At 41.4% G+C, this 16,222-nt stretch overlaps 1 protein-coding gene across 3 annotated transcripts in view; it reads right to left on the reverse strand.

Annotated features, from left to right (window-relative positions):
* PFKFB4 (6-phosphofructo-2-kinase/fructose-2,6-biphosphatase 4) overlaps nucleotides 1-16,222 on the reverse strand; it is a 74,964-nt gene that overhangs the window by 20,804 nt on the left and 37,938 nt on the right. For all 3 annotated transcript variants that reach the window (XM_080994199.1, XM_080994198.1, XM_080994197.1), the window contains exons 2-8: nucleotides 7,728-7,844; nucleotides 6,225-6,321; nucleotides 5,755-5,821; nucleotides 4,400-4,474; nucleotides 3,046-3,102; nucleotides 1,661-1,782; nucleotides 211-418 (exon numbers count right to left, since the gene is read on the reverse strand). In XM_080994199.1, coding sequence (XP_080850325.1) covers nucleotides 211-418; nucleotides 1,661-1,782; nucleotides 3,046-3,102; nucleotides 4,400-4,474; nucleotides 5,755-5,821; nucleotides 6,225-6,321; nucleotides 7,728-7,844 — 743 coding nt within the window. The remainder of the gene's footprint in view (nucleotides 1-210; nucleotides 419-1,660; nucleotides 1,783-3,045; nucleotides 3,103-4,399; nucleotides 4,475-5,754; nucleotides 5,822-6,224; nucleotides 6,322-7,727; nucleotides 7,845-16,222) is intronic.

The following is a 16,222-nucleotide window of genomic DNA, read 5'->3' on the forward strand; positions in this document are numbered from 1 at the left end:
TCTGGGGTCAGCCCTCCCAAACCTGGTGTCTTCCTCCAGGAGCTTTGGGTTACAATTCCCATCAGCCCCAGCCATCATGGTTGTCCTGGCTGGAGCTGATGGAAATAATAGTCCAAAAGAGGCACCTGTAGGGGAAAGCTGGTCTAAATATAAATTGGTTGAAGGTAAGAAAGGAAAAAGAATCCCTACATTAGACATTACAATCCCTACCTTTTTCCCTCTATGAGACAGCCCGGTGTCTCCTCCTATTCTTCCCTTTAGGTTGAGTTCACTTTCACCATGCCGACAGAGGTAGATGGAGCGAGGAGTTACATGGATATTCATGAGGTAGTAAACAATCCGACTCTGAATGTGGTCCATGACTCGGTTCACGAGGTAACTCCGTCCAACATCCATTATTTTAATATAAGAAAGATCCCTATTCACGGTAAGAGACAAAACTATATGTAAAAACTACAATATTCAGACCAGTGCTTCATTTATCTCCTCCAAAGGCACCAGAAATAAGGGGTGGTTTTTACCATGTGCTAGAATATGATGGGAACAACTTCCCCAGAACAACTAGCAACGGGAAGTTGGGTAGTACGCAATTATACCCTAACATAATTTCTCTTGGGACTAAGCCCAAGTAAATGGCTTTTACACATGGGAAGAACTATCCAATCCCGATAACTTGCCATTAGTTAAGGCAAGCAGGACCAGCAGCAACCTATGGTGTTCCTGGTTATAGTGGTGGAGGTAGTCAGGCAGCCATGCCCTTTTGCAGGAGATACCAGCGGGTATAGACGGTATATAATTGTAATAAATAATAATAAATAATAATTCCCCACCCTTCAACAGTCAGTCAGCATTCTGTGCCCATTTAGCATCCCCAGTCCTCATTGAAAGTGTGTGTGTGGAAGTTTTACTTCTATTAGGGCATAGGTTGCCCACCAAGCAGCCACAGGAACCATGGCAAACGTGAAGGCATTCACTGGTACCCAAAACTCTCGAGTTTTCATTCATTCATTCATTCATTCATTCATTCATTTTTATTTTTTTTAAAGGTTCTAACCCTCCTAGAAAGAAGGTTATTGGGCAACTGTGCAAGCAACTTGTAAGCAATTTCAGTGAAATGATAGTAAGTGTGGTATGGACACTTTGTATATTTTTCCTGGTACTGAGGAATGCTTCCTGTTGCCGCTAGACAGCAATAGGGGTGTGGGTGTGGGTGTAAAATCATTATTATTGTGTGATCTCCACAATCTGGACCAACAGGACATAGGTGACTTTCCAGGGTAAGCATAAGGTTGTTAGGAGGTGCCTGTCTCTCTATTTTTTTATTCCAGTGAGGGGATAAACCTGTGTCTTGGCAGCACTTTAAGGCTGCAGAACTGGGCTCCTATAACTGAGTGCTTCCCCATGGAAAAATATATCCCTACATGTAGAAAACTAAAATGTCAAGAAGAAAGCTGGACTAGATTATTTTCCCCTCCTAGTTTTCCAAGTACAACTAATGATTTTTTTATGCATGGATGAGAATTCAAATCGAGTGATCCCCACCTGCAATCTGAAGCGGAAAATCTCAAATAGGCATAGATTTAATCACACCAGTGAGAATTAAGCCACACATAGGCAGAATTAAGTTTCTGAAGGTAAACAAAGCAACACGGAGACTTACTTGTCTAGATTTTCATCTAGCGTCTCATATGAATTCTTGTAACACTCAATTCTTTTCATGAAGTCTTCTGCAGCTTCATCGCTACCGCAGTCAACATAATCAGGACTTCCCAGCTTCACTTGCTGATTGAGAAATAAAGTATGGGGTTCTTTTTTATTTAAAAAAAATTACTCTTGCTTATTTAATGAAATTTGTATACCACTTATCTATTAAAAAAAACCTGTTCTAAGCATAAAACAAAAATTAAAGCATCAATAAAAGTCAGTGTTAAGTTATCCTATTCTTTTTACAAAACATAAATAAAATCAGCAGTTAACAATATACAATAAAATTTAAGGGTTTTCAGTTTAGAAAAAGAGAAGTCAGGAGTGACATGATAGAAGTGTACAAGGTGTATGGATATAGTGTGGAGGCAGTGAATAAACAAAAGTTCTTCTCCCTCTCTCATAACACCAGAAAGCTGCAACATCCAATGATACTGATGTCAGATGACTCAGGAGAGACAAATGGAAGTATTTCTTCACACAGAAGATAGTTAAACTATGGAATTTGTTCCTACAAGAGGCAGTGCTGGTCATCATCCTTAAGAGAGGATTAGACAAATTCATAGAGGCGATCATGGCTACAAACACTGACCGCCATGTTTGACTTCCACTGTCAAGAGGCAGTATGCTTCTGAATACCAGACACCACAGATGTGGAGAGTGCTAATGAGCTTAGGTCCTGCTTGAAGGCTTCCTGCAGGCATTTGCTTGACCACAGTGATAACCGAATGCTAGACTAGATAGCCCACTGGCCTGATCCAAGTTCAATCCTTGGCATCACCAGGTAGGACAGGGAAATACTTTTGCTGGAAACCTTGGGAACAGGCTGCCTGTCAGTGTGGATAATACGTAGCTGGATGGACCAGTACTCCAATATGGTCTAATAGCAGCTAAGATAACAAATTTGCACAACAGCAAACATCACGTGTAACCTGTATTGCAAGGAAAAAATGGTTGCCTGCTTGTAAGATAGGTTTTTTCAACTAAAACGTATCTTGAAACTTCCTTAAAAAAAAAGATGATGATTATGAAGAAACTGGAGTGGACATTGCAAGAGATTTTGTTCAAAGCAATTCTGACAACGCCTTGCATCTAACAATGTGCAAGATTTGCCAGGAAGCGGAATGCAGGATGCATTGTGGGCCAAATGCCTTCAATTGCAATCTTCAACAGAAAATTGCAGAAACAGATTGTGTGCAATCCATAAATCCAAATGATTGTATAAAAGTAGGTAAAATGGAGAAGGGTAAAAAGAAGCAGCTGTACCATGTGACTGATTTTGGAAATTATGTTGAGACATAAAACCTTTTCCTTCTTTTAAAAGCAGAAGTTGATACTCACCACAATATTTGCAGCAATGACTTCTGGATCAACACATACTGACTCCACGAAGAAAGTCTTTGAGCCAAACAGGAACAAACAATTATGGAAGTGACAAAAGAGGGAAAGGGTTAGAACAGATCCAGTGGCTAATACTGCAAATGCAGGCTTGCGTAGTCAGCAGAATATTTAGTCTTACAAACTATGTTTTGCCTTTAAATACGCCTTCTGCTGAACATCCCATCAGAGATCAAACTTTATGCATTTCCCCTGTTACTTTTGGGCACCTCCAAACAGCATAGTGTTAATGAAGCAGTTGCAAATTAAGAGGGCAAGTCATTGAAAGGGAGTCAGGCGGCACACTGGCTTAGAGCCTAAGGCACAGTAGCGAAGCCTTACTGTAGCCTGACATAACCTCTGATCAAAAAGTACAGCTTCTTTCCAAAATTGCAGCACAAAGTAGAAGCCTGGGGTGTTGACACACCATACTACTTCTCTGTCAGTGGAGTCTGCTGTGATGAAGAAGCAGCACTGTTGATTTGCCAGCAGCAAAGACAAAACAGACACAGAAAGTAAGAGGTGTATAAAAAGGCCGTTCCTACCAGCAAATAAAACAGTATAAATACAGAATACTTATCTGCAGTATTACAAACTGTTAACAAACATAGATGCTTTTGAGATGAACTCTATGCAAGGTGTCTTTGGGAGGATGAACAAAGAATACAGGCCCCAGTAGTGGTGTGTGGGGTGAGGCAGAGTCACAGAGATGCCCTTTGGAATACTGGCATCATTGTTGCTTCACTGGACAAAGCAGAAGCACCAGTGGAAGCACCATGGGTGGGGTGGGTGTTGCACAGCCTCAACCCCATTACTACCCCAACCCAGCTCTGTCAAGGTAAGGAGAAGAGGCCCCTGTGTTGGGAAGGCAGCCCTGCAGTTTCATCCCGCCACCTGCATTGCAACTGCATGCTCCCCCATAAAGCAATCCACCCACAGAGAAGCTGTACTGACAAGGGAGTTAAATGCTAATAAGACAACTATTATATGCTAAGGAGAAAGACAGTTTATTCCAGCCCACCGTCTGAAATCCTAGAACAGGGTCTCAGAATCCTGTCTCCCAGTCAGTGGCAGTAACCATTAGCACAGTAGTTGCTAGGACCCATTGTGAGCAAACAGGGCTACTGATTAACTACACATTAGGAGCTGCAATTAGGATGGTTTAATGAAGGCGATACTTATTCCACAAGACTGCTGCTGGCAAATATCACATGACGTTCCAGTCAATGCCATCTCTTAACTATTGTGTATTGAGAACAAAGCATCAGTCTGTACTTCCCCATACGAGCCATTTCAAACATCTTAGCTCTTAACTCACCTTATACCCATTTTCCTCCCCAAACTTATAGATGGTTTCTCTGCGTTCCCTTGTTGTGTTTGTGGCATCAAAAACCTAAAGGAAAAATAAATGCTATATTAGAAAATATACAGGTACAACCCGGAAGGAGTAGATCTCATGTAACAGCAACCAAAGAGAACAGATTTGTCACAAACTACTCTTTCCCCACCAAACTTTTTACATGTACCTGTAAAAATGAAATACAGGCACTTAGCAAATTCATGTTACTGGCTCTGTGAAGCATACATGTTTAAACACAGAGGTACAAAGTTTATTCTTGTTCACTTCATGGAACAAGGATAGGAGGCAGTCCAAATAGCCCAATGCAAATCCCCAAATTTGGTATCTCTTCCCCCCAAAAAATTCATGCTCGCTTTTTGTTGTTTTGTGCAATAAACTCAACAGTTTTGTACCACTAACCACAAATATATACTGAGACATCAAATCAGGTTTATCATTTAGTCCTCACAGTTCAGGTCATTTGCCAGGAGATCACAAATGTTGGACTAGACAATTAAGAACTTCCAGTGGGTTTGACTAAGGTTTGATTCATAGCATTTGAGAGCTGGATTTAAAGCTTTTGAAAACTGCTATTATGTGAGTGGACTGGAACCGATCATTTCTGAACAATGAACAATGGTAAGTATGAAATATGTGGGGAATTCTTCTTCTTTCCTAGTATGCTATGCCTTCCCACACATTTCATCGTTGTCCTTGTGTAACACCAACAAAGCCATGCAAACAAACATTACAGGCTAGAAAACTGAGGGGCAATTTTAAAGATTAAAATAAGGAAACCAGTAAGTAGCAAAAGGCACAAGTTCATCAACAGGAAGGGAGGGGGAATCAGCTGCATGAATGAGGGTCAAGGATGGCTACTGGGTTATCATTTCTTTCTGTTCTTAGAAAAATCATGCAAGGTCTATGTCAACATCACAAACTCTATGCAGCACAAACTGTACACTACACGTCTCACTGGAATTCAAAAAGCAAGAAGAGGAGAAAAATAGAAACACTGCAAATTCTGTTGAACATTTACTGCACCAGAAACTTAACATCATATTTCAAACAGGAGAGATGCTTCCAAAAGCAGAATTTATGAGAAGAGGTTCTCATAACCTCTTTTCCACACCTTTCCATTATAATTCATAAACATGTCATCCTAATCTCCATCTAGTATGGAATCAATAATTAAACCCACACTGCTCTGAACAATATTGCAATATTATTTTTGCATTTAGAACGGTGGTGTCAGTAACTAATGTCAGAAAATGCAGCTAGTTAATGGTTTGGGGTGTTGTTGTTTTTTGCAAAGGGGTGAGAGAAACACTTACTGCCACATGCCCATTTTCTTCACAAAGGTATCGCCGAACATCATTCAGTGCTGCTAAGGCACACTGTCTTAAAAAGAAGAGATAATATAACAATTATATTCCTGAAAAAATTGCATCATTAAATATACATGGCACTTACTTTGTCTACAGCATGCTTAAAAGCAAAATACAAAATTTCGGAATCAATTAACCTATTTTACACAGGCATCCAAGACACACACTTTAAAAATGTAGAAACAAGTTAAAAGTTTTCTTTCAGACCATATAGCTAGTATAGCAGTACCAAGATTATAATCTGTATGAGGAACGCAACCCTTAGGGCTGGTCAATAATTTGAGCCATTGTAGGGTCCCTTTCCTTGAATTGATAAGAGCTGGTAGCAGCTGCCTCAAATGCTGAAAACACGAAACATTCCTGCAGATCAAAGCAACACTGTGAAGCAAAAGGAAAAAGACACATTACAAACTTACTTTCGAATTTTCAGGCCTTCTTCATTGTCTGGCAGGAAGAACTCAAAAGACTTGTATGTTTTTACCAAGTCTCGCCGATACTGACCAACATTAAATTCTGCATGGAAAAAAAATCAAGAAACTTGGCTTTAGCAACATCTGCTTTCTCCTATGATGTATAGATGAGCCAGCGTAGCATAGAATAGCATCAATCCTGATCCTACGAATCAGGAACCCTACCCCCACCCCGGTTTCAATCTCACCTGTGCCATGTACTCAACAGGTGGCTACAATCTCTCTGCTTCAAATCATGTGCAATATAGGAAGGCAATAATATTTATTGACCTTACAGGGTTTTGTAAGGAGTGCAACTAGACAATGCATGTTGGTTCTTGCTTCCCATTGTATTAGATTGCAGCCCTGTGTGCACACCTAGGAGCAAGCCCTGTGAGAACAGCCTCATGTTGCGAGTCTCATAGGCTAACACCTGTAGGCTGCATGATTCACAACCCTCAGAATTCCCACTGTATGAAAGGCTTCGCGTGTAGACCAATGGGTTGACACAAGGTCTTGGTAGTTTAGTTGAAGCCTGGCTGCCTTTACTCAGAATGAGTTTGCAGAAGAAAACAGTAAATAACGTTCTGTTTTTTTAAACCAACTTATATCCTGGTTTAGATAATATTGTGACTCGGGAGTGTATGAATCAGCCTTCAGGTAAGGCAACCTTTGGATCCACAAAGTAATAAAATACATAACACTTGAAGACCTGTAACAAATGTTAACAATTCCTAGCAACCTCAGCAATTTTCTAGATTCTTGTCAATATAACGTTCATCTAAGAGTAAATCAGCAACAGCTCAACTTTAGACAGTAATACATAAATCACCAGGCTGATTTTAAGCAACACAGCCATATGACAAGCCGTACTAATGAGAGGGAAGTTCCCCTTTCCCTCAGTGGTCATCATAAGACTGGGCTGCATGACAAGTTCAAAATTTAAGGAAAATAAAAACAGAACAGATGAAACTGTTTGTTGATGAATGGGTCCTCTTGGGTTATATGAAAATAACTCATTCCTTTCCCTTCTCAAACTAACATGTTGATTATCACGCTATGCCCTCTGCAAGTGGTCCAATCAGGAGACTCCTCAGATCTTCCCAGCACCAATCAACTGGACAATTGGGGTGGGGGAAGAAAGCACCTGGTGGGATTTCAGGGATTCATCACATCCCTCCCACTGCCCAGCTTTTTAGTGCTGAAAACCTCTGAAGAGCACACCAATCGCTGCACTCCTCAGCTGTGCCCAATGTCAACCAGCTCAATGTGGGGGGGAGAGGAGAGAATCAGCTGGGGGCCACAGGGGAATTAGTCAAGAGACGAACATGGTTTGCCCAGGTGTGTCCCAAAGTGTCGTGCACTCAGATAGCACTATAAAAAAAAAATCATAACATTAAAGTTAACAAAATAATTTTAAGCAACCTACTCCCAACAAAATCTGTACCGTACGAAGAAAAAAGCAATCACCTTTTGTGGGTACTCCAATCCAGTTTAAGTACCGTGTCAATTTCTTTGAGATGTAGGTCTTCCCTCTTGCTGGGAGCCCAACCATAACAATCAGCGTAGGGCAGTTGGTCATACATACTGAAAATAAAAATATATACTTGGTAATCATGCCAAGTAAAAGTTCAGGTTACAATTAAGTCCATTTAGGAAACAGCTGTGTTTTTTTGGACAGGATATGAACATACTGTCGTTCCCACTGCAGTTTTGTTTTGGTTTTTGGTTTTTTTGGTTGACACAACTCTTGATGTTTTCCCAGCAAAAAAAGCCTGCCTAACTGGATGAACTGTACAAAGCTACATTTTACTTTTATCAGAAGAGATGCTTAGAAATCTAACACATTCTTAATCCTTGCTATCAGTTCTACATGTTTATTCTTAAATTTCTATAAAGGCAAAGGTTTCCCCTTGAGTCATCTGTTCAGTTTTTCTCAATCCTATAAAAGCAGGGTAGAAAACAGGCAGCAGCACTGATAAATGGATTTAATCCACTTAAAAACTTTTGATTGCAACCAATACAGTTATTATTCTTTCAGGAGTCCCTAGCCTGTGCTAATTGGCCTAAGTGAATATATATCTCTCTTCCTGACATAAACAGTATTTTTCAGCATTCAAAATAATCACACAGTGTCCCAAATACAGCAAAAAGGTCAAACACACTGTTATGGCTAACTTGAAAAGAGGGTTACTGAGAAACAACCACCAGCTGAAATTCTAAAGCAAACTTCAGCATCTCTGGTTACATTAACAAGCCCTTTGCTAAGGGCAAATTCAGTGCAAGCAATCTAACTTTAGAACTTCTTAACAGAATTCAAAATTACAAAACAAACAACGTGCAACGCTATATCCATGTGTCAACCACTCGCTTAGGAAAGTGCCTGAAATGTTGTGCAACAGTCTTTTCAAATAATTTTAGTATGTGACAACAGAAGCATGTGTTGAGAAACAAAAACAAGAAGGAACAAAGTGCAAACATGTGAAAGACACATCGTGTCCCTAAACAGGTTAAGAAGCACTGGTTTATCAGTCCCATTTTAGTCTCCCTCACTAAGTACTTTTGTTGACTGAGTGCAAGGAAAACACAGAAGAAAGCACACTACTTTATACTGTAAGAGGTCCTGGAAGGAGCTGTTCAACAGTACAGTGGTACCTCGGGTTACAAACGCTTCAGGTTACAGACTCCGCTAACCCAGAAATAGTACCTTGGGTTAAGAACTTTGCTTCAGAATGAGAACAGAAATTGTGTGGCGGCAGGGGGAGGCCCCATTAGCTAAAATGGTACCTCAGGTTAAGAACGGACCTCCAGAATGAATTAAGTTCTTAACCTGAGGTACCACTGTAGTCAGAAATTGCTGGGCAGCCTCCCTCGGGCTCCACAAAGGTGCGCTAGTAGAAGCGGGAGCAGCATGTTTTCGAAGACTCTTTTGATATTACTCAAGTGCCATCTCCTCCACAGCTCTACTTACTTACAAAGAATGGTGGCCGCAAGACAATATGCAGTTACCTATGCTTAAAATGTCCTTCAAACCAAGTTCAGCATTGCAGTCAATGCTAGGGTTGCCATACGTCTGGAATTTCCAGGACATACCTGGAGTACTGCAGTCGGAAGCAATGTCCAGGCGAAAACTGCTGGGAAAATCCAGACATATGGCAACCTGTGTCGGCAGTTTTCATTAAAAACAGCTTTCCTTAAAAAACAGCAGGTTTGCAAAAAAAAAAAAAAAAAAAAAAAAAAGATCCAACCACTTTTGCGTCCAGATTTTCACTTTTTGAAATATGGCAACCCTAGTCAGCTGAGCACAGTAAGAAATTCTATGAAAAGTATATGCGATTTTGTTGATAAGTAAGGAAAAAAGCTAGGATTAATTCTCACCAAGGGAAAGGGGGAGGAAAATATACAAAATGAGACTAGAATCATAGAATCATAGAGTTGGAAGAGACCACAAGGGCCATCGAGTCCAACCCCCTGCCAAGCAGGAAACACCATCAGAGCATTCCTGACATATGGTTGTCAAGGTTGTCAAGCCTCTGCTTAAAGACCTCCAAAGAAGGAGACTCCACCACACTCCTTGGCAGCAAATTCCACTGTCAAACAGCTCTTACTGTCAGGAAGTTCTTCCTAATGTTTAGGTGGAATCTTCTTTCTTGTAGTTTGGATCCATTGCTCCGTGTCTGCTTCTCTGGAGCAGCAGAAAACAACCTTTCTCCCTCCTCTATGTGACATCCTTTTATATATTTGAACATGGCTATCATATCACCCCTTAACCTCCTCTTCTCCAGGCTAAACATGCCCAGCTCCCTTAGCCGTTCCTCATAAGGCATCGTTTCCAGGCCTTTGACCATTTTGGTTGCCCTCCTCTGGACACGTTCCAGTTTGTCAGTGTCCTTCTTGAACTGTGGTGCCCAGAACTGGACACAGTACTCCAGGTGAGGTCTGACCAGAGCAGAATACAGTGGCACTATTACTTCCCTTGATCTAGATGCTATACTCCTATTGATGCGGCCCAGAATTGCATTGGCTTTTTTAGCTGCCGCGTCACACTGTTGGCTCATGTCAAGTTTGTGGTCAACCAAGACTCCTAGATCCTTTTCACATGTACTGCTCTCAAGCCAGGTGTCACCCATCTTGTATTTGTGCCTCTCATTTTTTTTGCCCAAGTGCAATACTTTACATTTCTCCCTATTTCGGGTTCAAGCTCGAACAGTGCAAATATAGCATATGCTCTCTCTTTCATTAGCTAGAAGATGGGGGGAAATGAAGTTGCCAATGTTTGTGGCAAACAATACATTCTTTTCCACCTTTGTTATCCATTCTGAGAGATAAGGAATTTGGCCTAATTCTGATTTAAGATCCATCAATGAAAACATCAGACCCACCAGGACTTAGCTGCCTAAAGAAAACGCCACGCTAGAAAGTTGTACTCAGCTGTACAAACTATTCTCAATAAAAAAGCCACTACATACTGCAACTATTCTTCATATCAGAGGTGGGTGAACTGGGTCTGGCTATCACTTCCCCTCATCTCTCATGACAGAGCCACCCACCAGCCAATCCTCCGACGTAACCTGACTGTCTGGCCTTGAGAAGCCCCTTTCAAGATACTATTATTACCCACAATGCTTTGCAAGAGGCTAAGCAAGACCTGACAACCAGGTGATCAGTGATGCCTGCAACTCCCTTTTGGCTGAGTGGCTGATATAGAAGCAAGAATATGATGAACCGAGAAACAGAATGCATTCAGTGCAATGTGTGGGCAGGTGGGGGTGCTTTGAGCAACCAGAAATCAACTAAGGATTACACAAGGCACATATGACTGGGGAAAAGGCAATAGGAGCTTATCACAAAATGAAATGGGAATAAAAAAATTGGATTAACTAGGTGACGTCTAGGTGTGAAGCCATGGTTACAGAAGCCTGCATGTTCAAAGCTGCCAGACTGTAACCACTGAGTATCTAAAGCAGGCACAAGACTTGCATATCACTTTCACTAGGACCATGTCTTTTATTCCAAGGGGGGAGGAACTCTGCACTTAAGAGCAGGGTTTGAAATTAACAGGGCACATTTTTCACCCAAAGATTCTCCATTTGCAAGCACCTCAAAAAGTCTGGGTGCCATTTTTTTGTGTGCCTGGCTAACACTCAAGTATTACTAGATTCCAATGCAGGAATCTCAACTGGATCAAAGTGCAAGTGGGTGGTTTAAGGTGTCATGAGACTTCTTGTTTTTATTCTCCATGCATTGAAAGGGTTTGGGCTAGATGATCCCAGCAGTCCCTTCCAACTCTACAATACTATGATTCTAAGGTCCAAAAGAATATTTTTCATAAGACAAATCTTACAGCCTGCACTCTAAGAAGTCCACTGGCTTAGGTCTGGACATTTCTAAACATGGAACCACATGCAGAACGGTAGAGAAACCACAAAGAGTAACTAGAAGCCATAACAGGTGACTGAGAAACACAAGGCACAATTATGAAGGTTTTTAGACTTCAAAGGTATCAATAAACTGAATATTGAATATTTCTGGTAAGTGACTTTTGTAATGGAAATGGTAAGTCAACATGCAGGATGTTGGCGGATGGAAGTGATATCTGATCCTCAGGCCCATACTTTGTGGGTATTTTTGCCCAGTAGAGTAGTCTACACCAGTGTTTCCCAACCTTTGGTCTCCAGCTTTTTTTTGGACTATAATTCCCAACATCCCTGACCACTGGGCTTGCTAGCTAGGGATGGTGGGAGTTGTAGTCCGAAAACAGCTGGGGACCCAAGGTTGGGCAAAACTGGTCTACACCAACCTGGGGGGCTCCAAATGATTTGGATTACAATTTCCATCAGCTCCAGCTGTGCTGCAAAGCACGTTGGTGATGTAGCTGATGTAGCTACTTCTGTTTCCTGCCTGCTATCCTATCTCATCTTCCTGTTTTTCTACTTAATTCTAGGCAAACAGTCACTTCTGAAATATGTATCTATTAACACAGTGGTGAATGTTAAGCTGATAGTGGTTCTAGATGTTGGGTAACAATTCTGATCGTTATATTGCAAGGTTAAACAACTCCATTGCACATTTCATGGTTGTATTCAACAGATCTTCTGAAAAGAAACATTTAACGAACCAGGATAATCAGCTAGGTGTTGCCCCTATTCAACTAAGTAATAGTTTCAGTGTGCTGCCTTCAACATTCAGCACAGCGTCAATGACTCTAGTAAAGGGCTGGTATTAGATTACATCTGCACCAACTATCTCTCTCTCCCCTGCTCCAACATCCACAGTTAATAAAGCAAAGCCAGGCAAAGCAATATTTTAACTGCTGCATAGACACTGCTATTCCTTTCATAGGAGTTATTTTCCCAGTGATGCTTGGTTTCTTGCATCATTTCTTCATAAAGTGAAATAAATTATTGCACTATTTCATCATAAAACTAAACTGCCATTGCTCCTATAACAGATAAGGATGTGTTAGATTTCCTTGTCAGAATGGCTGTCCCCAGTTTGCATGCAAGACTAAATCAAACCACGGCTTAGCACAAATGAACAGATAGGCCTCCCAGAGTAAACACTGAAGCTGGCATCTAAAGCCATGGCTTGTCTTAAGTGTTGTGTATGTACCCAGACTTATAGTTTGTCACCCCCAGGCCAGCTATGAGCAGTAAACCAAGAACAAACATTGGTTACAACTTCTGGTTTGTTAGAGCAAGACAAACCATGAGTATGGGTTCGATGTAATAATAAGTCAATCCATGGCTTAGCCTCCAGTGCAGCAGCAGTACCAGGACAGGAGTGAAGCAGCTGCAATATTCAGTCCCGAAACCTGCACCTTTGCTTGTTTGCACTAAGCCATGGTTTGGTTTAACCTTATGCATCTCTTTGTATTTCTACAGCCTGCATTAGAACTATGATATAATGACCATTACTTTAGTGGAGTAATAAACTGAATTTTAATATGTTGTTGTAAAAGTAATGAGAACCTGTGTTCTAGAAAAACATTCCGAAGTTTAATAGTCCACGGACTTTATCAATGACAACAACAAACAATTTCATACTTTCAAAAGCTAAAGCGCTTAATCAGCTTCTTATTAACTGGCACTGTAAGCTTGCATTTATCTGCCTTTGAACCCATCCTGTTCAATTAGCCAGTCACTAAATGACAAGGTCCTTGTTCACATCAGATTAAACAACTTGCCAAAGAGCTAGAGAAATAAACCTGTTATCCCAGTGCACACAACACTCTTCCCCCCAGGGAGATAGCCAGCAATTACTGAAATGCAACACAACAACCACAAAACTTTCCCTTTAGCAGTTTTACTCTTGCTTACTTGTGGTCAGCTTGGGGCAGTGTTGCGTTCGGACAACAACCTCAAGGACAGAATGCTAAATAATACTTTGTCTTTTTCTACTACACAAAGTGTTTCTCTAGGACGTTGAAAGCACTTCATGTATATTATCTGGAAGGAAATAGGTTCCCCATCTCTGTAGCAAAGCCAGCCTCTGTAAATACTTGCCATTGAGCCCATACTTCCCTTCAGTCCCTGTCTCTGTTTTTGCCCACGCTTCAAAAGTACCAACCTTTGCACTGAGTGTCAAACAGTGCAAAAACATTTATGGGTCAGTCATCTATTTTTAATTGAGCTCTTTTACTCAGCTACTGTAAACATAGTAACCTTGTGCATTCCTCTTTACTTTCATCAGCCTGTTCCATGACAAGGACAAAGATAACCATCACAACCTGAACACACTCTCTCTCTCTCTCTCCACATCCATTTTCACATGAGGGAAGGCCTGGACAATTGTTTTCCCGATGTTTAGAGACATCCACTATGATAAATGTTTGACAGTCCTGCACTATTGCTATAGAGAGGGGCCAAAGTCTGGTGGCAGAGCACATGCCTGCAGAAGGGTCCAGTTTCAATACCCAACACCTCCAGCTGAAAGTATCAGGAAGCAGTTGATGTCCCTGCTTGAGAACCATGACCATACGGGGCTAGATGGACCAAAGGTCTGAAGTGGCATGTCTGCTATTTGTTCATGCGCCAGTCTCCTTAGGACAGAAAGGAAGAACCTGTGCTCTTCTCAGGTGTTGCAGGCCTACATCACCCTTGATCACACACTGTGGTGACTGGAGCCGGTGGGAGTTGCAGTCCAACGGTTGAAGAGTCACAGGCTCCCCATCCCAGCCTTAGAAACTGCACCATCTATGCATTTATTTTATACTCAGTACTACCTTTAAGATATTTGCACGTATGCCTGCTGGTTCAGAACAGGCCTAAACCCCTCTCCCATAGTCTTAACAGAAATATTCCATTATTTTGACCATATCTTATTCCAAATGCACACTTAAAGCACTAGGTAAAGTGTTAAACTGTGTTCCAAGAAGCACTAGTTCAAATAATTCCAACAAGAAGCTATTTGAAACCATTAACCAGCCAAATCCTTCTGGAATACTGCCAAAATGGGGCCAAACTGCTGTATAAATTTATTCAACTCCACATTCATGCACAGGTTCCGGGAGGACTGTGCAGATCTTAAAACAACCTGAAAGATTAACTCAAAAATAACTTTGGTTCATGCCAATTATAGAAAGGCCAGGTTGCACTCAGTTTCGGCTTAGTACAAAACATCTTCAGGATTAGATTACTGAAAACGATAGCAGATGGATATCACACTCTTTCATCATTAATGCTTCAACTTAAGCTCAGAGCAGTCCCCCCCCCCCGCATTAGTCAGTTCAATGTCACTTTTTAAAAGCTCGTTAAATTTTTATCTTCATTTTCCTAGCCTTCAGCCTCTGTGGTAATAAATCACTCTGTTCAAAACACTAATATTCCCATTGTCCGAGGACCACTAAATTTTTTTTTGGGGGGGGGTGTTAGTGCATGAAAATTCCATGTTAGAGGAAAGTAGGAACATAGAAAACAGTAACATCTACAGTACTGTTTTTGCCAAATTATAGTTAATACACATGGACGCACACACCCCTCCAGGAATTGAGCAAATTGATGTTGTTACTATGAACTATAGTCTTCTTCTGCAGTTCTGTTTTACCCTTCCTTTCTCAACCATGCATCTCCATAGCAGGGATAGGCAACCTAAGGCCTGGGGGCCGGATGCGGCCCAATCACCTCAATCCGGCCCACGGATGGTCCGGGAATTAGCGTGTTTTTACATGAGTAGAATGTGTCCTTTTATTTTAAATGCATCTCTGGGTTATTTGTGGGGCCTGCCTGGTGTTTTTACATGAGCAGAATGTGTGCTTTTATTTAAAATGCATCTCTGGGTTATTTGTGGGGCATGGGAATCCGTTCATTTATTTTTTTTCAAAATAGAGTCCGGCCCACCACATGGTCTGAGGGACAGTGGACCAGCCCACGGCTGAAAAAGGTTGCTGACCCCTGCTCCATAGCCTCTTCCTTCCCCTATACTAGTGGGAAACATACAGCAATGTTTGGACATATCACTAAACCATGGTTTACCACTACAAGTCAGTGAGCCTTGCATGTACACACACCCCTCACCTTCCTGCAAGGAGATCAGAAGCTTCCATATTAGATGGAACTGCAGTCCTCTGAACCCCAAACTGTAGTTAATCTGAACCATGATTAGTTGAAACAATCCAGATGCATAAAGTATGGTTTGAAGTTGACTTGCTTCCATAAACCATATACCCAATCTGGGATGATAAAACAAATTGATGTTACTCCCCACTCAGCCATGAAGCTCACTGGGTGACTTTGGGCCACTCACCATGCCTAACCTACTTCACAGAGTCGTTGTGAGGATGAAATGGTGAGGATCAGAATCATGCACCTTGAGCTCCTTGGAAGAAAAGGGTGGTATATGTAATGTACAGTGGTACCTCGGGTTACAGACGCTTCAGGTTACAGACTCCGCTAACCCAGAAATAGTACTTCAGGTTAAGAACTTTGCTTCAGGATGAGAACAGAAATCGTGCTCCGGCGGCACAG

The sequence above is a fragment of the Podarcis pityusensis genome (assembly GCF_964106645.2).
Source record: "Podarcis pityusensis genome assembly, chromosome: 2".
Taxonomy (NCBI): domain Eukaryota; kingdom Metazoa; phylum Chordata; class Lepidosauria; order Squamata; family Lacertidae; genus Podarcis; species Podarcis pityusensis.